The sequence below is a fragment of the Pinus tabuliformis genome, chromosome 4_1 (assembly GCF_031772625.1).
Source record: "Pinus tabuliformis cultivar Carrire ecotype Pingquan chromosome 4_1, CPIR1, whole genome shotgun sequence".
NCBI lineage: Eukaryota > Viridiplantae > Streptophyta > Pinopsida > Pinales > Pinaceae > Pinus > Pinus tabuliformis.
The window spans coordinates 254,775,139-254,800,801 of NC_142303.1; the positions used below are offsets into that span (position 1 = coordinate 254,775,139).

The following is a 25,663-nucleotide window of genomic DNA, read 5'->3' on the forward strand; positions in this document are numbered from 1 at the left end:
ACTAGACTGTTTTCTTTGTGCACTGCCTATTATTAACTTAGCTTCATCTTTTGTCAGTTAGTACTATAATGCTTCAATACAAATTTCTTGTAAGCATAGTGCCTATGGATACTGATATATTTGTCTGTTTAGGAACTCAACCCAAAACAAAGAAGAGCCATATACCTTGCTACTACCAAAACTTTAGCAGCAATACACAATGTGGATGTTGATGCGGTAGGATTAGGTCACTATGGACGCCGTGAAAATTACTGCAAGAGGCAGGTAAACTCTTTTCTGATAAAGTTCTTATATGTGACTTTCCATTCCAAAGCAGTGCATCTTCTGTGCTTTTGGAATGCCAGAATTGTGGTGTCAGGCAGGCACTTAGCAGTTTGCACATCAGTATTTTATTCTTTATAGATGGGCTTTGTGCTGGAAGGTTAAGATCATTGCCTTTGTTTTGCCCACAAATATCTCTGTCATGTACAGAGAAGATGCTACAGCCCAACATAACAGTTTCAAGATGGAATATCTATTCAATATTTTTAAACCCCAAGTTGACTTTGTTTAATTGTTTTTCTATGTCGCATGACTAGAGAATGCAATGTTTTTAATGCTGAAAGCTTTTGTATGTGATCTTTCCTTTCTAAAGCAGTACATTTTTGCTGCTTTTGGAATGTTCAAATTGTGCCGTCAGTCGGGCATTTACCAGTTTGCACAGCAGTATTGTTTTCTTAAAATATTAAAAGTTGGGCTTTCTACTTGAAGCTTAAGAGCATTGTCTTTATTTTACCTACAAATGTACTATATGGAATGGAGTTCTCTAGCCAAGTCATAAGGTTTTCTAGAGAAGGTATAGAACAGGTACTATAACAAACCACAACAGTTACAAGATCTAATATGAAATGTACATTCAAAATTTAAAACCTTGAGTTGACTTTGTTTCATTGTTTCTTTATGTTGCATGACGAGAGAATGTAATCTATTATCTTTTTATTGAGGGGTGAGATTAGCATAAGCGTTATTTTTATCACTGATGAATCAGATTTATTGTGATAAATATGAAATATTCAAGCTAAACAAAATATTCCCTGCAATTTATCATGATATGGTGATAAATTCAAATTTACTGCAATAGGTTGAAAATATATCCGTTGCAGCCAAAACAAGCGTATAAAAGTCCAAAAACCATTTTATTTCTTATTTTATGTTTTTTAATGCTTGTCGATATTTTTCCTCCGAGTTGGACTGTTTTGAAATTTTGCAGATACCAATGTTTACAATCATATTTAGCATTTGTAGCAGTCTATGTTTGTTTTGGAAAAGAAATGCCCAGGAAATAATATGAAGATAAGATAAGATACTGTTGAGTACAATCATGTCAATACAAAGCAGGAGTACTAAAAAGTCTCCTATATAAAGAACAATAAGTAAAAACATGAAGTCTATATGTAAAAACATGGGAAAACCCTCAGATCCTAGTGTGGGCGACTACAGTAGGAGGGAGATGTATAGAAGGAAAGGATCTAGGGACCAGGTCACGTTCCACTAGATCTACCTATCCTAACATCCGAGGCTGAATGCAGAAAAATCAAGATAGAATGATGCCCGAAGGAAGAGCTAGGGGAAGATTTAGACCCTCTATTGCTCTATTGCGTGGTAGCTATTACTTGTTGGTGATGTCTAGGTGATCTCATTTGATTGCCAGTAAGGGATCTAGTCTAACAGTGCCTCAGAGGTCTCTGGAGAGCGTGAATGGTCCATCTGGTCAACATTGATTTGGAGCTAGAAGAAATTTTGTCATCAGCCTCTCTTAGTGCCCCTAGCTGATAGGAGCATTGTAAAGGAGTTATCTGTTGAACAAGATTCGACCTAGGAGGGGGTTGGAGAGTGTGGGAACAAAGCTTGAGGGCCTCTTGAATGTAAAGGGCTAGACATCTCTAGTCTGAGTATTGGAAGAAACTAGAAAGGGTTTGAATCCCCCTAAATAGGCAATAAAATCTCCCATTGGATCTCATAGTAAATGGGGCAATGGAAGATGAAATGCTTCTCTGACTCAATTTCTGGGAGATGACATAGCTGGCATATCTTGTCTGAATGGTTTATTTGGTGGTCCGTCTCAACTCGTAGTTGACGAGTGCCAACTTTGAACTTTCCTAAGGGAATTCAAAGGGCATGCATCGAATAGCGAAGCATATAATGGGGACAAACAATGAGTCCAACCCTCATCATCATGAAGTGCTCAATATAGAAGGCCATCTTTTGACATAACCCACCCTGAGGGTTTATCAAGTGACTTGTATATATTGCTAGTAAATGTTCTCGAAAATGATTGTATTCATCTTTTGTTTGGTTGGTAAGAGGTGGCTAAGTGCACACAAGAAATATCTAAATGGAGGAAGCTGGTCCAATGATATACCAACTGAAGTAACGAGATTCGAGATTGTGGTGTACCAGCATCAAAACGAAGAAGCCAAAGGATTAGTTGTTGCGATGGACTTTAATGAACGACAGGCCAATTATGGATATCTGTCACGCCCCTAAGTTGTATCAACAACACATTGAACATCGTATAGAAGTGACATGACTGAACACTACCTCAAGTTGGAAGGGGCGAGCACCAATCTCTACGATGATGATGGGCTGGGGAACTGTTTGTTTGCACTTGAAGTCATCTCATACATACAATGAGAGTTCCTCTATTATTCATATGTTTTGTTGGTTCATGTACCAAGCATTACAACACACAACACTAATAATAACATTAAATCATACTTTCTTTTTATGAACTAACAATATAATATCCTGAGCCATTACTAAGTTAAGTCATCTGTTGACTCATATTAGCTTATTTTCATGTTATTAATCTCACCCGCCCTTAACATTAAAATTGATTTTTTTCTTCAATACAAAACATCAAAACTTTAACAAAGAAGGATTCTAAATAACAATCACATAATTTATGCTCAAAATGAAGACCAAATATGGGTCCTCCATCCACTAAGGCACTTCGGTGGATAATTGTGATGCTAGTTGGTTCTCTAGGTAGGTGACTTGAGAAAATGTATTGTGTTCAATAAAAATTATCTGTTGCATATGTTATATGAGTTTCTGAAATAGGGAATGGGGGAAGGGGTGTCTAAGATTGCTAGAGCACACCCCTAACCAATGTTTGAAAACTTGGACTCGAACTTGGAATCGGCCGAGGGTCAACTCCGAATCAGACTCCGACTCGGACTAGTTGATTCCAATGACTTGATCTTTGTAAAAAGTACATTAAATATTTATTTTTTAATGAAAAAACATATTTTTTAAGTTTTTCATTCATGTTTCCAAACTCACAGGATTAGAGTAATAGATGGAAGACAATATATGATCAAAGTATGCTCATGAATATATCTGTTATATCAAAATGGAACCCAATGCATTGTCTAATACATGCAATATATGGAGATCAGAACAAAAACACATAACCAAGGAGGCTCTAAATGGCCTCTACAACAAAACAATACAATTGCAGGACTAAAGTCACTAATACATAATACTATCTAGTTACTAGGCATGGCAACATCATCTGGCTTGGACTCTGAATCAGAGTTAGACGGGGAAACCCATGGCTTCTCCTGCTCTTCATCAAGATATCCAACTGCAAATGTAGAAGTAGTAGCACTAGCACTAGCTGCACGTTGAGATAGATGAGCTATGTGCTTGTGTCACAGATGCATAGAGGAAGTGTTGAAATTTCTAAGTCTGACACATTAGAAATCCCTACTGCATTATTTGGTTTATTATCTCCTACTTGCTTATTCCATTAACAAGTTATTTATATATAAATACTGAAATAAACACAAATGAAACCTTCACACATATACAGATCAACATTGAAATAACTGAGACAATCACAGAAGGGACACCGTTATTTTTGGACAATCGTCCTCGGAAAAACCTAATGCGGGAAATTCGGTGCAGCAAATATGAGGGTTTTATTATTATGCAGTTTTTGAATACAACTAGGGTGCCAGAAATGGCTCTTTCAGAGATTTTCCTTGGCAGAAGTACCTCTCCTCTTAGACAGAGATTCTGGCTGATTAGCCACCGGATGATCGATCCCACAACAACTACGACAACTCCTTAGCTGGACAATGAACGCTGCTCCAAGCTTCTCCACTGCTCTGCATTACTCTCCAGGGACTGTGTCACCCTCTCAGCTCCAATCTGCCCCACAAAAATCTCCAACGATGCCTCTTGGCCCTGCGTCAACTCTGCTAGCCTCTGCGCAGCTACTGCCGCCTCTGCGTCAGCCACTTGGCTCTCTGCGTCAACCCTTTGGCCCTCTGCATCACCCACGTTGGCCTCGTCAACCTCTGCGTTAGTCCCAGCTACCTCAAAGGCATACATATTCTACATTCCTAGCAGCAGGAAGATTGTAGTGAGACAGGATGCGAAGTTTATGGAGGATAGAGCTTTTAGGAAATCTCGAGAGATGCCAACAGAAGGTTAGTCAGTAGACAGGCAGGAGGATAGACACCTGGATCGAGTACAGTGACCAGTACTAACATTTCCTCAAAAGAAGGAAATCCAGATAGTTCTCAACAGATGGAATGACAGGACCAGGAGGAGGAGTTGATTGAGCCTCCCACCACTAGTGGTAGAACTAGCAGGGAAGTACGACAGACGCTGACAGACACAAAGGAGTTTGTTGGAGCTCCTAGAACTGAGAAGAGGCAGGGTAGACAACCTGACAAATACCAGGCCTTGGTACCATAGGTTGAAGAACCCTCTAGCTTTCAAGAGGCTATTCAACACCAAGTGTGGGTAGATTCCATGGTAGAAGTGTATAGTTCTATCATGACAAATAATGTCTGGGAAGTAGTACCTAGACCAGTGGATAGATCAGTTGTAGGATCTAGGTGGATCTACAAGATCAAGTATGCTGCAGACGGCAGTATAGAATAGTACAAGGCTAGGTTCGTGGCAAAAGGGTACGCATAGAAAGAAGGAATAAACTATGAAGAGACCTTTGCCCCAGTAGCTCAATATACCTCTATCAGATCCGTTATATCCTTAGCAACTTAAATGGGATGGGAGATTCACCAGATGGATGTCAAGACAACATTTTTGAATGGACAAAGGCTTCGGTGAGGCCGCCGTCCCGCACCTTCTTAAACCCGGCATTCCCGTTCCCACGGGAGCATCTCCGTATTGGGATCCGTGGGAGTAGTTTCACCCCCGTCCGTGGCAACACGTTCGTCTGTTAGATTATAAGCCTTCAAGATCGAGAGCCAGATCCAGGCAGCCCTGAGCGATGTGATAGAAGAAGAGGTGTATATAGAATAGCCTGAAGGCTTCGAAACACATGAAAAGAGAACTCATGTGTGCAGATTAAAGAGAGCCCTGTATGGGCTTAAGCAGACACCCAGAGCATGGTATGGTTAGATTGATAGTTACTTTCAGCTGTTGGGATTCGTCAAGAGTATTGCTGATCCCAATCTCTACTATATAATGGTAGAGAATGAGCCACTTATTCTGGTATTATATGTGGGTGACTTGTTTTTAACAGGGTCATCTAGGCTCATACAGGACTACAAGAAGAATCTTGAAGCAAAATTCGACATGAAGGATATGGGGTTGATGCATTATTTTCTAGGGTTGGAAGTTTGGCAGAAGAATGGGGAGATCTTCCTTGGGCAAAGAAGATATGCTACAGAAATTCTGAAGAGATACATAATGCAAGATTGTTGGCCCATGGCTACTCCCATGATCACCTATTGGAAGAAAATAGATGCATCAGGAGATAAGGAGGTGGACCCCACCTTGTACAAACAACTCATTGGGTCTCTCACGTGTCTGGTCAACACTAGGCCAAACATTTGTTACGCTGTCAACACCCTTAGTCAGTTCATGTTGGAACTGAAAATGATGCATTGGGCGATAACTAGGCACATTCAGAGGTATGTGTGTGGAACAATCGGATATGGGTTGAAATACTCTTGAGGGATGACGTCAGATTGAATGGATTAACAGATGCGGATTGGGCAGGTAGTTCAGTAGACCGGAAAAGTACCTTTGGGTACTACTTCATTGTTGGATCAAGAATGATCTCTTGGTGCAGCAGGAAGCAGATGTCGGTAGCTCTGAGCTCAGCATAAGTTGAATATATGGTAGCCATCACAACTACCTGTGAAGCTATATGACTTAGAAAGCTGCTTGTGAGTTTATTTAGAAAAAGGATGGAAGCGACCAAGATTTACTGCGATAATTAGAGTTGTATCAAACTCTCTGAGAATCTAGTATTTCATGATCGTTCAAAACACATTGATATTAGATGTCACTTTATCAGACACTGTGTTCTGCGTGGGGGAATACAACTGCAGTATGTTCCCACAGGAGATTAGGTAGCAGGCGTACTCACAAAGGCTCTAGGAAGAGCTAAGTTCATTCAGTTCAGAGAGCAGATGGGTATGGTAGAGAATCTGTTTCAGTAAACAGGTAATCTCTTAATTACAATGGCAGTGAATGAGAGAGAATTACAGTACATATGCAGTGTTGGCAGTGGCAAGGCCAGAAGCAGTACATATGCAACATTTGCGCAGTAGTTGGTGGACAGTGATGTCGGACATTAGTAGCGCAGAGGGAGATGTTACAGAATAGGGTTATGCTTCAGTAGGTCGCATTGCTAGAACATTCCTCGCTAAGAGGTAGTGTTGATTTATGGTAGCATCAAATGTGCTCTAAGTCTCAAATTTTGCAGGGAGGATTAGACATATGTATTCCACAATACCCAGAGATAGTTTTGGAAATTCCACCCGGAGACAGTTTTATTAAAATAATTAATTATTTTTAATGGGACCCTAAGTCTAAACTTAGGAAATTAAAATAATTAATGGGTATTAATCTAAACTGCGGGTGTAACTTCTAGAAGAAGACGAAGATCGAGTCCAAATGATCTGAGCCATTGATTAGAATCTAATCTGGGCTGTTGGTTCTCAACTAGAAGATTATAAGAAAGACATCGAAGGGCATTTGGAAATACACCAGAGGTAGATACTCAGTTACTCGAGTAAGTTTGCTTTTCTCACTGGTCGAAGTTCGGCAAGAGAAAATCGAATTAGAAGGAGAGTTGCAGGTGAGAAGGAGAGAGGGGGTATCAACATCAGTCTGAAGGCCAGGAGCAGAAGACACAGAGAAGGAGGACAACGCAGAGGCTGTGTGATGTAGAGGACAACGCAGGGCAGTTTGACACTGGGATAGCGTAGTTCTCACGTAGGAGCTGAAGCGGTGAGACGCAGAGGGGGCAACAGGTCCTCTCCTGGATTAGAAACTCGTTGAGAAATGTCTGTAAAAATTCTCACAGAGAATCCTCTTCTATTCTGCTGGTTGTATCTTGTTCATGAGATTTTCGCTGAAGAATAATAAATAAACCCTCATCTGCTGCATCGGTTTTCCTGCATTGGGTTTTTCCGGGGTCATTTGTCCAAAAATAACTGTGTCATTGTGTTGTATCTTTTTCTTGTTTAGTTTCTTGTTTTGAAATATTAATTTTAAATAGTGAATACTGTAGTTGTATTTACTTCGATATTTACCGTAGAACACAGTAAACAACTTGTATGGTTTAACAAGTAGGAGAAGTAATATCAGTTGCTGTAGTAGGGATTTCGGATAATCAAATTTTCACAAAGTACATATATAAATCAATTTTAAAATATGATATTATATTCCCCTCTTTCTTTTTACTTATAAATACCTTTTGAATATTTATATATTTAAATAATTCTTTTTTTTAAACTAACTCCTTTCTAGAAAAGGTACTTTTTTCCCTGTCTATAATGTTTTTTTTATAGTACCATTTAATATATATATATATATATATATATATATCCTTTTTTTGGTTTTGTAAACTTTTTTAATTTCTAAAAGTATGTCTAACCCTCCTTTTTTCTCAATCTTAAAAGGTACCTTAATGCTTTACTATCCACATTATATAACTTTTAAATTTCGGTGGCTTAAATCGAAGGGTGCCTAACGAAGAAGGATACGATGCATCATGCATTCAAATGCACATGCACCTTTTCCCTGTTTTATGTATACTTGTATACCTTCGCTTCACAACTTGAGTTCAACAAACTCAGATGTTTCTTATGCGACCTGTTGTTGCTGCCTTGCACACACACCTAAGTTAGTGAGAAAAGCCCTTAACCTCACAAGGTGTGGTTGGTGGCAAAATCAAGAGATGGGGCTGTCGCCTATTTCCAATTTTCTTCGTTTAAGCTCTCTCCTAGGTAAGCTAAGGGGGGTGGTCCCTAAATGGTAAGCTAAAATAACAGGTGATGTGAGGTTTCTAGGAGATGTCAAGGTTAATTTGGATTACTTGAGATTATAAGAAAATATAATGAGCAATATGAAATGAAATGTACTTCAATAACCATCAACACAGAAATAAAAGATGAGCATAAAAAACTAGTGCCTCCAATATTGCTTCAAAAGAAATAATGCTTGCTCTAGAAATGAAATGTTTCAAAGTGAAACACAAGTAACCTTGTCAATCAAATAGATGTTAGAAAAAGATGATATCACTTGCAAGATTTAAAATTTCTCTCAAAGAAATGCTTTCAAAGTATAACCATTTAGAATTCTAAGCATGTAAAGAAGCAATATAAAATAACTTGCAAAATGAAAATAACCTAAAACTTCACTTGCAAAATGAAAATAAGCTAAAACTTCACTTGCAAAATGAAAGATATGGTACTTGCCCAAATGAGATTACAAAATAATCAATTCAAGACATTTTCATCATGACAAGCATACAAATAAATTGCAAGTAGAATAGCTTGAAAAGTAAAGTGAATTAAAATTAAATGCACTTAACTAAGGTTGGATGCAATTATCTTGGTTAATTTTTTAAGCTAAATGCCTACTCTAAGTGAGAGATCTTCCTCTTTAATTGTTGCCAAAGAGTAAAAATTGGGGTGACTATAAGAAAGAGGGGCTGAGGACACGGTGGTGTCATTAATGATACCCTTCCCCTCAGTGTTACGAGCTAGCATGTGCCTTCATTCATACAAGGAGACAAGCCACCTCCATAACTACAGGGTTACACACTCTTTACCTTACTTCGTACTAGTTGGAAGAATTTTCCAAATATTTTCCCTATGATGTCTATCAACCAAGCTTATGCTTGGAGGTTAATTGAATTAAAATGCAAACCATGCTAAAAATCCCTAAATGTAATGCAAGTAAGTTTTCCCAAAGAGATTGCAGTGCTTCAAAATAATGGAAATGAGATACTGCTCAAAGTAATTTGCAAATGTTACTTCAAATGGAAAATGAAATTAACTTGAAAATGAATTAAAATGATGCAAGTTTGCTTTGCAAAAGAGGAATTGTCTCAAGTAAATGAAAGTGCTCACAATGATATAACTTCAAAATTGTTCAAGACACATAAACATAAGCTTCATAAGCAAATGAAATTGTAAATTGCTCCAAGTAAATGCCACAAACCATAAACTTATAGCAATGGGAAATGAGATGAAGCTAAAGAAAAGTGAATGCTTGCTTGTAAAGTATGCTTGGAAAATAAGTGAGCAAGATAACAAATGAGCCTATAGTGAGACAATTGTATCCCAAAGAAAGCAAATTGTTAAGCAACTAAATTAAACTTGCCACATAACTCCAAATACTTGCATGTAAGAAATGAGTTGCTCTAAAGAAAAATATCAACTTGTACTTCAAAGCAAGAATGAAATGCAAAGCATCAAGTGAAACTTGTAGCAAAATTTAACTTAAAAATTGAAATGTGATGGTGAGGTTGTGTTAATTTTAAAGCATGCAAAATGAGCTAAAAATGAAAGTTAGAAAAGATGCAAAATTAATCCACCCACACAAAATCCTCCTTCTAAAAGAGGAGAAAGGATGCCTTGGGTAAAACCCAAGCTCCCACAAGAAAAAGAGATATTTTATTATGATATTACAATGGAGTTAAAGCCTCTTAGAGGGCTGCCCAAAAGATGAAGGGAATTAGTACAAGATTTGGAGCTAGAAATAACTATAATATCCCTCCAACAATAGCAACCTCAAGGGCCAATGAAGACTTGCTAAAATCCGAAATTACAATCTCTACAAAGGCCCACGACCTATCCATATTTGTAGCTCCTTCTAGTGTCCACGACCTCCTTGAAATAAATTTTTGATGCTTGAGAGGTCCTACAAGAGAACTAGTTAGACTTTAGTGGTCTTTCTTCAAGGAATTTGTGTCATAGCTCCAACTATGCGCTGCAAAACCAAGACAAGTTTAGTGTAAAAGAACATGTAAGTATGATACAAAATAATATACAAAACCAAATCAAGTGATGTGAGTGAACCCTATCACTTGCCTAGTTTGGGAAATGCTCTTAAATAGCTAAATAAATCAATGAAAGCACACTTTTTAAAAGAGATTTAAATTATGAAATATTTGCTTGTATACCTGCAAGAAAATCACTTTGTAAGATAAACTATGGAATTCAAAGAACCAATGAGAGCTCTTCAGAGAATGTGTCAAGAGTGGGTTGGTCTCTCCAAAGGCTTCCCCTCACGCTTGATATTTGATCCAACAAGATTTTCCTCTACAAAACTTCAATCCAACATTAGTCCCATATAGATTTAACAAATAAGCAATGATAATAAAAATCTAGAAATTTATTGGAAAATGGCTAGAGATTTCTACACCTAGAGTATACTCTTAAATCAATTGTCAATGCAAAATCGCTTTACATGAACAAATCTACAAGAGCATATGGAAATAACATAAACCAAAAGCATGAGAAAAATAAATTATACCAATAGTGAGCCAATTATCATACTCCATTGGAACAACACTCATGAATGAACCCCAAAGTCTTTTATTGCAATTGAGAACAAGTGTACATAAGAGCAGAGCTTTCCCAAGCACAAAAGCTCGTAATAATGGTTTTTTATAGTGAGAGACCAATGCTCACTTATATAGAAGCTTTGGATCCAATCCCAAGCCAAATGGTGACAATCCCAAGACAAATAAGTGATAATCCCAAGGCTCCTATATGCAAATTCGAATTTCCAAGTGGCAACTCGATTTCTCCCTTAGAGGCCCACACAATCCTTAATGAGGGAGCTCGAATTAGATGAGGGGATATGTGAGAAAGTGAAGTGGAGTGGTAGGAGACCACTCTCCACCTCACTCATGTAAACTCTAATCCAATCTCAAGTCAACTCATGATATCTCTTTGAAGCTTGAGTTAACTTTCTCAAATTGTGGATCTTGTCACTAGAACTCGTCTTCTCCACAAAAAATTTGATTTGCTTGATTTGTGGCTTATGTGGAGTCCACATCACTTGGTAACTCAACTTTAACCTTTAGATGAATTTCCACCTCATTTCCACATCATTTGAGTATGTGTGGATATTTATTTTCTCCAATTTAGTTAATTGTTGGACTAATTTATTCCCACATTTTCCACAAAACTTAGGAAAAGTGGGTTTTGAGGGCCTAAAGCTTATTTTTTACCCATCAAAGTGTGTCATAGTAGAAATTTGAAGGTGAGAGGTGTAATTTTGAGGACACACACCCCATACAACTTATCTAAACATTACTTATTACATTTTATTTTTAGAATTTACTCAAATTTCCGCCGTGCGGGAAATTAAAATATTTAAAAAAATGACCCCTAAACCTATTGAAATTCCATGAATTTTTTGTATGTGATCTAGTATGGTAATATACAATGACTCTAAACACTAGGACTGACCCAAGGCCTCACCATCAAGCCACACTCTGACTTTGGGGTTATCTTTGGAGGAAAAAACTCAATTAATTATTAAATCCTCAAAAGGACTTAATAATTAACCAAGTGGAAAAAAACTCCCAGAGTAAACTCACTTGATGACAAGGTCCAAAGATACCTAGGCTTGTTACATGACTCAACTCATCACACTAGCATCACTTTTACATAGTCTCCGCAGGGCTTGTGGAATCTAAGTACAACAAAAAAAGATGAGAAGAAGAAGTAGAGTTGGAAAACTTTGATGACATAGTGAACTATGATGGTACATGAAGCTTCTGATGTATCTTTGGGCATGGAGTCTTCAAAAAATTTCATGAAGATAAAATGTAGAAGATTGATCAATTTAGAGCACTTTTAAGTCTTGGACATGCATTAAAATTGAATTTTCTATATACTGGAAATTCACTTTATGGAGTCTTGAGGTCAAAACCCCTTAGGTACACAATCCAAAAAATTATTTCATCTAATAATACAAAAATTTAAAGGTTGAAATAACTAAATTTAAGCTATAAATTTAAGATATCAACTTAAAAGAAACAAATTTGAGTTAAAACAAGACAAATTAAAGTACATGTAGAAATGATGCCTTACAGAGTGAAAATTTTGCAAAAGAAGACGGCTAGAGAGGTCTTTAAGGCGCTAATGGACATGCTATAGAGTGATAACATGAATAGGAACATGATCTTGAGGAACAAGCTTAGATCCATCGTAATGTCAAGATCTGTTAATGTTATTAATTATTTCAAGAAGATCATCTAGATACAGGATCAATTTGCAACCATTGGGGAGAAAGTGGATGATAAAGGACTCGTTAGTGTGGCACTGAATGGGTTCACAAGCTAAGGGAACCATTTGTCAAGGGGGTTTATGCTCGGGATAAACTTCTCAGTTAGGAGAAGCTTTGGGATGATTACATCTAGGAAGAGGCTTGGGAGAAGTCTCAGCTCAAAAGGCAAGGAAATGGAGAGGAGAACTTGTCCTTGATTAGTCAAGCCAAGAAGGCAAAGGGAAGTGTTCCAAGGGTAACAATGAAGGATCACAACCAGGGTAGAATAAGGACTTGATCAATTTCAAGTGCTTCATTTGCCACAAGAATGGGCATTATGCGTCATAGTGTTTGGAGAAGAAGAAGGGGAAGTGGAGGTCACAACAGAGAACAACATTAGCAGAGGTACAACTTGATGAGTTTGTAGTGAAGTTTGAGAAGGACTTCTCATTAGTCTCCTATCTATCTACCAGCACTAGCACCAAGAGTGGTTAGTACCTGGACAATGGTGCATCACACCATATGATAGAAGCATCGAAGCTATTGAGCAGCCTGATGGAGAAAGAGTCAAGGATTAATGTAGAGCTTGGTGATGATGTGATTCATAAATTGTTGTGGGTATTCCATTGGAAAGTTTGTCACAACAAATTTGATGAAATTACACTTAAAATATGAAATCTACTCTATGAGGGTTTATTTCTCTTTAGATTTCTAGATTTGTAAATTACTATTTGTTGCATATGCATGCAAATTATAATTATGTGGAAAATAGCCCCTAGGGGTTTTGTCTGTTGGCTAGTGAACATACTGCTAAGGTGTTTGTGCCGCTGCGTAAGTCATAGGTTCAAACCTCGCTTTACCCGTGCTCTGTTCTTCAGGGGTGGGCAGTTGCATCTGGGGGTTATAGTGGTAGTCAATGGGTATCAACCTCGTGTCACGCGAGTACGAAAACCGTTGTGTTATCGATTTCTCCAGCTATTTTTTTTATGCGGAAATAGAGAACAACAAATTAAAACTCACAAACCACAAATTAACACAAGATATAGCATGGGAAACCATTTCGAGAGAAAACCTAGCTAGAAGGTGAGGCCGCTTTGCTTTTGTTTGAACAAAAAATGTATGCAAGTGCCAAGGAAGTGAGGGTTATGGCCCTGGGATGCTACAGTGTACAAATGCTCTTTGTTTGCTCTCTCTCGAGTCCCTATCCACTCATGGCTACTCTGCTCATCTATGGAACAAAACGTACTCAAATAGAAAGGAACTCATTTTCCTCCCAGTGGCTCGGTTATAATACAACCTGATAGCCTATTAGTGTCTCAAAACTCAAGCTTTTGTGATTCATAATATTTAGAGAAATTGCTCTTACAGATCAATCACATCCATATACTAATGATTCTTTTCATTTTTCCGTCCTGACGATGAACCACATTGGTTGATTCGAAACACGTCTACCCCATAATATGCATGTGATTGATTCAGAAGAACTATTTCTCTAAGCCTATTAGTGGTTAGGTTTTGACTCCTTCAACTCTTAACTAGAGTTACAATATGGAATCTTTTAAATTCTTTTTCATCATGCTCACGTGGCTAGTGACTAGTCTCTTTTCCACTGAATAATGGGGGTTGACATTTTATCCTCTCAAATTATTGTGGTCATAGGAAGTTCAAATTTAGAGTGGCATAAATTTTGCATACACACTCTGTTTGAGGCGATTCTTGTGCTGTTGGAAAGGTATCCATGTGTAGAATAACACAAAAAGGTGTTGCGCTTAATAGACAAAGTTTTTCCCTCAAATAACGCAGTTTGATTCCTCAAATTGCTCTTATAAGGTTTCAGACCCCAATTTGCTAAACGGGTCCCACTGGTAAAAAATGGTCCTGTGAGATGATTCCTCCACTTTTCTTACTCTGAAAACATCGAGATGGATCACACTATGATCCATAAATTGCTGTGGATATTCCACTGGACAATTTGCCACAACAGATCTGATAAAAGTAACTTTAAAATCCGAAATCTACACTATGAGGGTTTATTTCTCCTTAGATTTTTGGATCTGTACATTACTGTTTATTGCATATTCATGCAAATTTTAATTATGCAGGAAATAGAGAACAATGAAATAAAACTCACAAACCGCAAATTAACACGATATAACTTGGGAAACCCTTTCGGGAGAAAACCCAGCTGGAAGGTGTAGTCGCTTTGGTTTCCTTCCATGTTCGACAAAAAACTTGGATTTTTGTTTTCTTAGTTTAATGGCTTTCTATGCTACCTCCAATTCCTCTTCCCTTAGGTACATTAAATCTTAGTGTCTTTTAAGTTTTACGTTGTAACTTCAAGTAAAAGAGAATAGGACTAAAGGAATTGAACCTATAGGCTATTTGAGTTCTAGATTCCCTGAAGTGCCATTTGTGTTGTTATAAATGATTTACACAGAGTTGGAGATTAAGATGCCAAAGAGTGCAAACAAATGAGATTATAACATTAATAGGTGCAAGTACACAAGAAATTTTTGTAGATTTTTTTTACAAATGTGTAGCCCACCCAGTTTCAAGGTTTTAGCATAATATTTAATGCCCCCAACCCCAAAGTGTTAGTTGATAAAAAAATAATAATACTAGTTAACTAAAACCTACGTTACCGGATCCGCAGGGAGCAAGTGGCGGAACTGCAGATCCCCGTACCTAAAACAAATATAGATACCAATCCACTTGTATCTACTAGGGCGATGATTCTAAAGGCGACGTCATCTGGTTGGAGGCATCTTATTACGTTTGGCGGCGGTTCCGGTGGTTTTGGAGCCACATCCGACCAACAAACTCGATCTTTGACTCTAGTTAGTTTAACAGTTCCACTCCTTCAATTAACAGTTCGACTAATGTGATTAATAGTTTGACTCCTTCAATTAAAAGTTTGACTGGCATGGCTTTGTTCAATGCAAGCATTATGGTGTTTTGGCAGTGTTTCTCCATATTATAGAACTTGACAGTACGGGTTGAAATCGTAGTCTATCGCTGAGTGTTGGTCGAGAGAAATTGTGGTCGAATTAGAATTGTTGGTGGCTATAGGTAGACTAGTCACGGTTCAAAATCAACCGCGGTTCAAAATCAGCTGCCTACACTGCTCGGGGGTCACACTTATGGTCAACTTTGTTGGTTGACTCATCGTTGTGTCATTGTGCAGGTGGTTCCGTTGTTTTCGTGTTTGTGTTGCAGGTGGTCAGGTAGACTCAGCATGGACCAGGTTCGTTCTATTACAAAAGTTTATGATTTTTTTTTTTTTTTTTTGTTCACTTTTAATTTTTATATATATTTTTTGTGTTTAATTTTAAATTTTATATTGTTTGTGTTTAATATATAGTTTAATTTTTAAAGTTAGGTTTTGTATTTTTTTCCATTTTAGTTTTCTTTTTTTATTATTATATATATAAAAATTTAAAATTAATTAACTTTCGTTTGTTTTATATATATAAATATATAATTATAATTATTATATAACCATATATTTTATAAATATATAAATAAATAAAGCTGACCATATATAAAGTTATTTATATATAACTATGTATTTGTATTTATATTTACAATTTAGACTATTAGAATTTATTTTATTTTATTTTATTTTGAGACACATTTATTAATTATAAAATAGCAATTTAATTTTTTTTTTGATAGTTATAATTTTACTAATTTATATTTGATTATAAATGCAGAGTGATAAACATGGAACCATCACGACATGAAATAATTGAGGGGACAAATGTAAAAAAAGATCAAAAATCTCCTTGATGGCAGTATGTCGAAATTCTTGGCAAAAATTCTGGGGGTGGTTCGTACAAATGGAGATGTAGTGAATGCAATAGCGTTCGAAATGGCTCATATACTAGAGTGAATGCCCATCTGATTGGGCAAACTAAAACAGGGGTGTTGGTATGCAGAGGTCCAAATGGCCAAAGTGGGACATGTTCAAGTCCTACAAAACTTAAGTTTTATGCAACTTTGCAAGATGCTGTTGATAGGAGATTCACCAAGGGAAAACAACATGTGCAAGCCTCCACAACCAAGTCTCCATTTCCATCTACACCAATTGTCATATTTAATAAAAGACCTACTCTAGGACCTCTTGAAGCAACATTCAATAACCAAGGCAGAGAAGTTGTAGATGAGCATGTTGGCTGTTGCATCTATGAAAATGGGCTAGCATTCAATTTGGTGTGTTCTCCTTAATTGCAACAAATGATTAAAGCAGTTAATGAAGCACTAAAAGGATACAAGAGCCTTGGCTATGAAAAGGTACTGACCACTTTGTTAACATTAGAAAGACAATTTGTGGATAGACAATTACAATCAATTCGTGATACATGGGCATAAACAGGGGTGTCCATCGTTTTTGATGGATGGAGAGACCAATGAAATCACCCTTTAATTAATGTTATCGCATTATGCCCCAAAGGAACAATGTTTTTGAAGGCCATTGATTGTAGTGGAGTGGAAAAATATGCAATGTTCATCTCCACAATCCTTTTTGATGCAATAGAAAGTGTGGGGCCACAAAATGTTGTCCAAGTTATCACAGACAATGCAAAGGTTTGTAGAGTTGCAGGTTTGATTGTGGAGGTCCGAGGGTCAATATGATCACATCTTCTGGACTCCATGTGCAGTGCATTCGTTAAATCTTATGCTTGACAAGATTGGTGAGATTGAGTGGATCAATGAAATATATGTAGCATCAAAGGAGATCCAAATGTTTATTACCAATTGTTCGATGTCCCAAGCCATATATTGGAGTTTTGCAAAGTTGGAGCTATTAAAAGTACTCAAGCTTTAATCAATGTTATGCATTATAATTTATGAGTTCTTAATTTTAATTTTACTTTAATTTTATTTCTAATTGAAATTTGACTTGTGAAAACACATGTAGGTTGCTGAAACTCGTTTTGCTTCCCACACTTTAGTCATAAAAAAGCTTGTGGAGGTCAGACAAATATCATTGGGAATGGTCATTGACTCTCTTTGGGAATCATGGAGGACTTCAACTTCTGATAGAGGACAAAGAATAAAATCTATCATTCTTGATGATGCATGGTGGGACAAGGTCCAATACCTTTTGCAGTTCACAAAACCAATCCTAACCATGATCAGGGCATTTGACACAAATATGCCTTGCTTGGGGGAAGTCTATGAAAATGTAAATAGTATGTTGGAGAGGATACATGAAATTATCAAGGCAAGTGAATGTGACGCCTTTGAAGTATTTTACAATGGAGTGAAAGACATAGTTACAAAAAGGTGGAACAAAATGACCATGCCATTACACCTTTTGGCATATGCACTGCACCTCAAATATTATAATTCCAAAATATTGTCTTTACCTGGTAGAGCAGCTTCAAACAGAGATTCTGAAGTGGTACAGGGATATAAGACAAATTTTAGGAAAATTTATAGGTAAGTGGGAATTGCAAAGGAAGTACATGAGAAATTTGGAGCATTTGTACAATCCACTGGGATATTTTCAAATCCACTAGCCATGGATCAGGGGCATATGGATCCTATTACTTGGTGGGGCTTCCATGGTGGGGACAACACTTATCTCTCATCTCTAGCCACGAGGTTGTTATCACAGGTTGCTAGTTCCTCATGAGCTGAGAGGAACTGGAGTACATATGGCTTCATCCATTTAGTGAAGCGAAATAGACTGGGAGCAGCGAAGGCTGAGGATCTTGTATATGTTCATTCCAACCTTCGCCTTCTATCACATTGTAGTCCAGAGTATAAGAAAGGTCCAAGTAGGATGTGTGATGTGGAACCTGAGAGATCTGACTTAAACATGACATTGAATGCCATGACTCACCTTAATCTACTTGAGGATGCTACACAGTTAGTTCCCATTTCAAGATTTGTAGACAAACCTACTTTATATTATCATATTAATAAGGTGATCATTGATGAAAAACTCATTTTGTATTTATTACAATCGTTTTTGTATGAGGCAAGATGCCTCATTTCAGTGTTTGGATTCATAAATTATTTAATAATTTTAGCTCTAATGTTGTGATTCATGAATGGTATTGATTTTGAACATCAAATATGTTTTCTAAAATTTTAAAACTATTATTATATATTTTTCCACCTGCTGTATCCTCGCCGTATCCGGATCTTGGCTTTTCAAAAATCCAACGGATCTGTATCTTGGTAACTTAGACTAAAAAATACAGGACTATTCTACTCAATTTAATTTTCAGCTGATAAGGAAGAAATATCACAAACTCACACAGAATTTACACACTGATTTTTGGTCAACTAGACTCTGTAAAAAAACCAGAGTGGGGAAATCAGTCTTCAAGGAGGATTTATTAGCTTCTGAGGAAATTTATTATAGCCTTTAATACAACAAAAAATTATACGTATCTCTCCCTTGGGAAGATTGCCACTGTAAGTCCACTTTTACCTTGATTTCTGAACCACTGACAGTGCTCGTTCAGCCCTCTATGCCTAGAAACTCGGACTTCTGGCAGCTTCTCTCTCAGTGAAATTCGGGCCTTAAGACAGATTTTGACTGCCTAAAACTCGGGTCAGTCAGCCTGCTGTCTTTTCCTTGATCTGCGTGCAGATTTTCCCTCTGTCACTGACCTGAAAAATGCGCTGACTGCCACAGGAGTGACAAGGTTTGTGCAGACTGCCTCTAGAAATGCATGCAGCCTGTAGCCTTTCTCAGCCAGGAAAGTCATTCATCCAGACTTCAGTTTTTACCTCAAACTATGTTCTGACAAGCTCTGGCTGCCTCCTCAATTTTCGTGCTCCCTCCTTGGCTTAAACTCGGCCTACTGGGAACTCGAGTCTGCTGTAGCTTTTCTTGTTTTCTCTGCTGTAAATTTTCTCCTTAATCTGTATTCCTGCTCTCCTCCTTGCTCTCTTTTGTCCAAATGCTCATGTGAAGAATGAATGAGCTACAATGCTTTTTCCTCCCTTTTTGTTTCTCATTAGATAGGAGAACCCTAACCCTATTGATCAAGGGCTGAGATTAGATCTCAGCCCATGAGATCAATGGTGGAGATCATTCCCTCACTTGACCCCCTTTTAATGTGCCCCCCACTAATGACTCCTAGTCACTTTATAACTTTAGTTTTGTACCTTGTACTTTTTCTCCACATAAAGTCAACTTTAAAATATAAAGTGACTTTAATATTAGAAAGTACTTTAGTACTTTTTCTCATAAAGTGACATTAATATAAAGTACCTAGTACATGTACCACATAAAGTGACATTTTCCTCATGACTTTAATATAACCCATAAAGTCACATGCCAAAAAGGTAATTAAAGTGTCTTCCTAGGCAAAAGGCTAATGCACTAGGAAACACTTCCTTGGTACTCTTAATATTTTTAACAATTTCCCCTCTTAGTCAGTCACATTACATGAATGGGCTTATGTTACTATTTTCCTGTCCTTTTCTGTTGGAGCTTCTTCTGTTTGAACCAATTGTCACATGCTTGTTTTTAGCTGTCCCAAGGATTTACCAAAGGAATGTGTCATACAGTAGCTAGGAATTTTTATTTTGATACTCTTTCCTTTTTGAAAGTTCCTAGCAATGTTACTTGGAGCGGGAGCGGAAGAGCGGAAGCGGGAGCGGAAGCGGGAGCGAGCGACCATTTTCAGAAGCTCCCGGTTTGGGAGCGAATCCCGGAGCGATTTTTTAAAAATATATATATTTTTTATATTTTTTAATTTTTGATACATATATGTCAACCAAAACATGTAGAATGATGAATTAGATATAAAAAACATAAAAAAGCATAGATTGAACCATATAACAACAATCATCTAGAAGTTATAATCTTCATCAACCACGTCCGCAAGTTAGTAACATAGTAACATACAACATATTGAGTCTCATGATTCATCAATCTTAAAGTTTCAAGCTTTCAAAATTCAATATATAACATTTATCATCATTGATCACCAAAGTTGTACTTGTAAGCTAAGTGTAACCATTACAACAAATAATATCTAACATGAAATGAAATGAAACAACTTTCAACTTTCATGAAGCATCATATTCATAATTCATTACTAATGAGTTATAATTGCCAACTTCAAACTTAAATTGTCATATATTGTTTAAAAAAATATCATAATAAATATGAAAGAGTCAATAGTTATAAAAGCTACTAGAAACTAGAAAAGAGAAGTAAATCTATTATCTATTTCTTATGCTTGGGCCTCTTGCCACCACGAGAAATGTCTAATTTTTTAGTCTTGTTGCAAAATCAGGATCTTTGTCATTAATATCACCCTCCAAGCATTAATATCCAGAGGTATCTTTGTCATTACCTTTGTATTTGTATAGGGATCTTTGTCATTAATATCACCCTCTAAGCATTAACATAAGATAGAAAAAGCATAGCATGTCAAGTCAAGATTTTGTTTGAGTGATGCGTACATTTTTAGAAGGGTCATGATAGAGGAGTTCGACAACCAATGTCACTAACATCAAGGTACATAGAGGGATTGGTACTCTTGATTAAATATGAGTTCCATACCCTAATACATGACAAAATTCAATGGAAACATTGCAATCCCCCAATCCTGAAATCCTGAAAAACTGATAAGTCTGCTGGATTTTGAATGAAATCTAAAATTCTACTTTCTCCATATGAAATCCAATGAGGACGAAACCACTCTCAAACATCCTGAGTCATTTCATGGTAATGTTAAAAATTTAAGTAAAAGTAAAAGTGACACTTTTACTTTAAGAATTTAACATTACCATGAATAGCACATCAATACTAGGGCCTAGACTTGATCATTAAGTTGCCCCACTCAAAAACTATTTGTTTCTTTAAAAAAAAATTGCATTTCGAACATTACTACAAAAAAAAAATGCAAAAAAGGCAAAACGCTCCCGAAAACGCTCCCGAAAAGGCAGGGAGCGAAATTTTTTTTAGGGAGCGCGCTCCCGACCCGCTCCCGAGTCGCTCCCGCCCGGAGCGCGGATCGGGAGCGGGAGCGAGGGGGGGGGGCGCTCCCCCGCAACACTGGTTCCTAGGGTTCCTCATTCTTTTAGTCCTCTTTGACATCACAATGATATAACGTCTTGAATATCTGTGGTTCCTTTATAATAGCTTCATACCTGGTCACATATAAAACAAATGCTGAACTTCGATTGTAATGTTGCTGTGCTTATTTGAATTTATATATGCTTGTATCTTCTGTGTCCTTTCTACAAAGAACACGTTTCTAAATAGCAATTTACATTCAGAGTTGCATATTGATTGTTACTTAATCTAGGTTTTGCTTTGCTAATATGCAATATCTCTGAACATGTTATCTTGTAATTGCACTTCTTTAGTGTCTGCCTTTGTATGTGTGAGCAAGGGAATGTTGACTTGGAGAGTACCCCTTGCGAAATGTCTTCTAATGTCAATTATTACAAACAACATACATAAAAAATGCCAAGGTAATACAGACATAAAGTGGAAGAAATGTGAATTTATTCATGAACTGGTACATAATTTAGGGTAGCAGACCATCAACCATGCTCATTTATGCCTGTCTTACAATCCATCAAACTCAATTCAGGAGTTTCTCCTTCACTGTTGTTGTACTTGTAGATTCTCATGTATATCGACTGAGAGCCATTGTGATTAAACTTCCTCACCACATTTATTAGTTAAATTCATTTAACACATAAAATTACACCCAACTCATAATCACAATCTGCATTTATATTAACACACAACAATCACTTGTATTGACATATAAATATAATAGTTTTCACAACTGCGTACAGTAGTATAAATTCTCAACCTAGAGTAATGGGCCATCCACTGGAGAGTAAGCAGTTTGTCACCAACAGCTAGTGTTTTAAAAATTCTGCCAACAGGTCTATAATGTATCACAGTCTATTAAAGGGACATATTCTTTGGTGTTGCTCTTTGTTTCTAATATGGAAATAATTTTTTCGTTCAATTAGGTTTTTTATTCCTGTCAATGCTATTTAGGTAGAAAGATGGGCAAAGCAATATCTAGCTTCAACCGGTGAAGGAAAACCAGATCGAAGTCCAAGGATGTTGGAACTCATTGATTGGCTCAAGCAACACATACCAGCTGAAGACTCTAAAATAAGGTCAAAGACTGGTCTTGTTCATGGAGACTTTCGTATTGATAATCTTCTGTTCCATCCATCAGAGGTGAGCATATCCTGTCATAACCATTATATGCACTACAAGCTTGCCATAAATCATCTGCAAATTACAGACATAACTAACTGTATTTTTTTGTTCCCTTTACAATTATGATACAACTAGCATGTTCTCCTAAATATGGACACATATCTTTGTAGTTGTCATAAAGATGCATCCGAGTGCTTTTTGTACTGTTATAATTACAGAAAACGATATGCAAGAGTCACAATCACTGTATAGCCATTACTTGATTTTTAATAGATGAAAAATACGCTAGCTTATACTAACTTGAATGAGATTTATGGCTGGTTTTCTAATTTTTCTTGTATTATTTTTGACTGGACAGTAGTCATGATCATTCCATTCCATATTCTGCATATACCATCCTGCAAAGCTTATTACTGTGTTTATTGTTAAACATATTCAACTTTCTTGTACCTACAACCAATTTTCTATCCTAGTCATGACTTGGTTGTACCCACCTACTACTATCCCTAACTCAGGATTCAGTTACACCATTTTCTGTTATATTAGTTCCTTTTTGGAAGTTTATATGAGGTTATCGCCATTGTAACTATAGAATAATTTATTCCTATAATAGACTCAAAGTTATAGAGCTGTGAGAAAAAGCGTAGTCAAGTTTATATTTATATTGGTCAAGAGATTGGCTGCATCATGAAGACAAAATGCAGGACTGATCACAATATTTCTGCTCAACCGAAAGCATAGACAACAAGGAAGAAAAAAGAGAATACAGAAAGGAATTGCTGCTGGCTTGTAATGAACAAAGTTCGTATACTCAAAGGAATGCTTTGTTAATTTTAGATATGTTCTATGCTTAGAGCAATTTACTTCAATTTTCCATATTAGCTCAATATTAGCAATCACATTTAGCATGATAGTAAAATGCAGATAGAACATGAACATAAATCGCAGAAGACAAGCCAAGACGAGGACACAAGATGTGACGCTAGCCAAGGACAAACCCCAATGTGGAGAAACCCTTGATCAATTCTTCTTATATGTTCTTCAATAGTTCAGCAGAGAGAGAGATAGTACATATACATCAGAAGTCAATATATTGACTTATCTAAATAAGAGCAGAGATCTTCTCTAAGAAGATAGCATATGAGGTAGCTGATCTGAGTTGAGTAAAAGGCATACTGCTTCCACTGATCCAAGGTGACTCCATCACCATGTGCTCCTCACTGTGCTGCACTCAATCATCATGCTGGACCTCATTACCATGCTGCATACATCATACTTATTACTGCTGCACCTTATCATCATGCTGCACCTGTCACTGTGCTGCACCCAATCATTGAGCTGCTCTCAGCGCTGTGCTGCTACCATCACTGAGCTGCACCCAATGTGCTGCAACCATCAGCCATTGCACTCACTAGTCTTAGCTGCTTGCTATGGCTTACAGCCTAGCAGAGCAGCTAGATTCCTTTAACAGGTCCAAGGTGCAGTCTCTTAACAGTCCTCAAAATCTGCCCAGATTTGACTGCAATTGTTCTCCAAGGGAAAACCATTTCCTTTACAATTCAGACTAGCCTTCAAGCCCTTAACAATGACTGAACTATGTCTATACTCACTTCTTATTACAGTGGCATCCAAGTGGCACACAACAGTCATTAGAACATGATTATGACAGCCTATAGAGTGACTGATATGAGCTCACTCAAACCTCCTACTAGCAAGCAGTTCAGCCCTTTAATTTGACCGCTGAAACAGCTCTCAAATATACACGTTGATCAGTCTCTTTCTTGCTGTGGTTGAGGTTCATTTGACTGCTGGAATAGGCCTCCTATGACTGTGATCAGACATTCCTTTCACAGCAGCTAAACCTCTCCCTTAATGGCTGTTAGGACTCTCCTCCTATTGCGGCTAGACCATCTTTTATAGACAGCGTTTAGGGCTGCCTTGACAGCAGATAAGGTATGTCCCTTTAGGTTTGCGTTTATGCAGTAGGGCTTCCTCATGACAGCGAAGGTTAAGACCTTTGACTGTGTCCTTGATTCTTTAGCATTGCAGATGAGGGCGTGGCATATCCCTCTTAACAGCATCCATAGGGCTGCAAACGTCATCCTAATTTCTGCGGCTAGGGCATGATAGGACTGCGCATTAGGGCTTTTCCTCCAGCTTGTATAGGCCTCCTTCACCATGCAAGATCTCCCTGTTTGGACTGCAGCTAAGTCTCCTTGTTTGGACTGTGGTTAGATCACCCTTTTTAGGACTGTGGCTAGGGCAGTATTAGACCTCTTCTTGACTGCGGCCAGACTGTTGGTAGGGCTTCTTGTTTAGTCTCCTTTCCTCCTGCGTCTAGGGCTTCATCCTCTTAGATATTTCTTGCCACTAAAACCCAAAACAAGTGGAAAGAAATCAAGAGTGAAGTGTGTGTCCAAATGACTATCAAGCCACCTCCTTTTATACTAAAACGTTGAGCACAAGTGGGGGTTATTTGGTTGCTGGCCAACCTTGACGAATTGTCCCATAACACAAATAAATTCATATCTCCATGAATACTTATCGGAATCGGATGATCTTTAGATCAATCCTACACTTCTCGATGAGAGGAGTCCAAGAAAAATATCAGCTGCCATAAATAAGATGACCTACATGGAGTTTGGCCCTAGTTGCCAATTTTAACATGCTTTGATACCAATATAACGAACAAGGTTCGTATACTCAGCAGAATACTCAGAAGATCTAGTATATAAGAATGTCCATCATGGGACATATAATATATTATATAAAAATATTTGAATACTAGTGAGATGATGATTACAAATGAGGGTGAGGGCCTACTTATATACCTACGCAGGTACCTCTTCATAAACGGTCATATCTTTAGAGACATGCCTCTTCAATACTAATCACGAGTTAATGTACTAATTAATCATTACTATATTTACATTAATCATTAAATTATAT

At 37.3% G+C, this 25,663-nt stretch overlaps 1 protein-coding gene across 4 annotated transcripts in view; it reads left to right on the forward strand.

Moving 5' to 3' along the window:
- IBR3 (acyl-CoA dehydrogenase-like protein) overlaps positions 1–25,663 on the forward strand; it is a 381,815-nt gene that overhangs the window by 108,977 nt on the left and 247,175 nt on the right. For all 4 annotated transcript variants that reach the window (XM_089419565.1, XM_089419562.1, XM_089419564.1 and 1 more), the window contains exons 5-6: positions 133–264; positions 22,544–22,732. In XM_089419565.1, the coding sequence (XP_089275691.1) occupies positions 133–264; positions 22,544–22,732 (321 nt within the window). The remainder of the gene's footprint in view (positions 1–132; positions 265–22,543; positions 22,733–25,663) is intronic.